The sequence below is a fragment of the Marmota marmota genome, unplaced genomic scaffold, assembly GCF_001458135.2.
Source record: "Marmota marmota marmota unplaced genomic scaffold, marMar, whole genome shotgun sequence".
In the NCBI taxonomy this organism is placed as follows: domain Eukaryota; kingdom Metazoa; phylum Chordata; class Mammalia; order Rodentia; family Sciuridae; genus Marmota; species Marmota marmota.
This window is the reverse complement of record NW_025999949.1, coordinates 22,685,956-22,686,614: the sequence shown is the minus strand read 5'-3', so window position 1 is coordinate 22,686,614 and position 659 is coordinate 22,685,956. Positions and strand designations below refer to the sequence as shown.

The 659-nt window shown below is 56.8% G+C and overlaps 1 protein-coding gene across 7 annotated transcripts in view; it reads left to right on the top strand.

The window, feature by feature from the left end:
- Positions 1 to 42: 42 nt before the first annotated feature.
- The window catches only part of Mtss1 (MTSS I-BAR domain containing 1), a 154,757-nt gene continuing 154,140 nt past the window's right edge, over positions 43 to 659 (top strand). For 4 of the 7 annotated variants that reach the window (XM_048802097.1, XM_015486454.2, XM_048802101.1 and 1 more), the window contains exon 1: positions 44 to 648. In XM_048802097.1, the coding sequence (XP_048658054.1) occupies positions 577 to 648 (72 nt within the window). In that variant the 5' untranslated portion in view covers positions 44 to 576. Of the gene's footprint in view, positions 649 to 659 lie in introns of all 7 variants that reach the window. The other 3 variants (XM_015486448.2, XM_015486447.2, XM_048802093.1) reach the window with 2 other exon arrangements.

Below are 659 nucleotides of genomic sequence, written 5' to 3'. Positions count from 1 at the left end.
CACGGCCGCGAGCGCGCGTGCGCCCCTCCGAACGTCCCCGGGAACCCAGCCAGAGCGAGCGCCGGGGCCAGGCGCGCAGGAGTGAAAAGGAGGCGGCGGCCGCGGCTGCGAGCAACAGATCCGGGCGCCTAGAGCAGACCTTTTCTGCTGCTGGGCCATTTCTTTTTAATTTCAAAAAATAAATAAATAAGTAAAATTTGAAAATCTTGCATTTTTAAATGGCGCTGGCCCCGGGTCAGCAGGAGGTTTTCTCTGCATCAAGATGGGCTTTGCCGTTTCCGTCGTGGGCACTTGTGATGGCCTGATTGTCAGTCTTCTGTGGGCATTTTTGAGGCCAGAAGCCGAGCACTGCATGTAGGCGAATTACCCTACAGAACGGTTTGGCTTTTAAAATTTTTGTTATTATTTTGGGCAGAGAACGGTCGATCTCGTGCATTTCGTCCGCTCTGCAGAAGAGGCGGAGAGTCGTTGGTTGGGTCGCTTAGAACGTGAAATTCCTCCCGGGGTGAGCGAGTCCCGGCCCCGCGCGCAGTCCATCGGCCACGCGAGTGTGTCCTCCCTGCCGGCGCCGGGAAAATGGAGGCTGTGATTGAGAAGGAATGCAGCGCGCTCGGAGGCCTCTTCCAGACCATCATCAGCGACATGAAGGTAGGACGCCG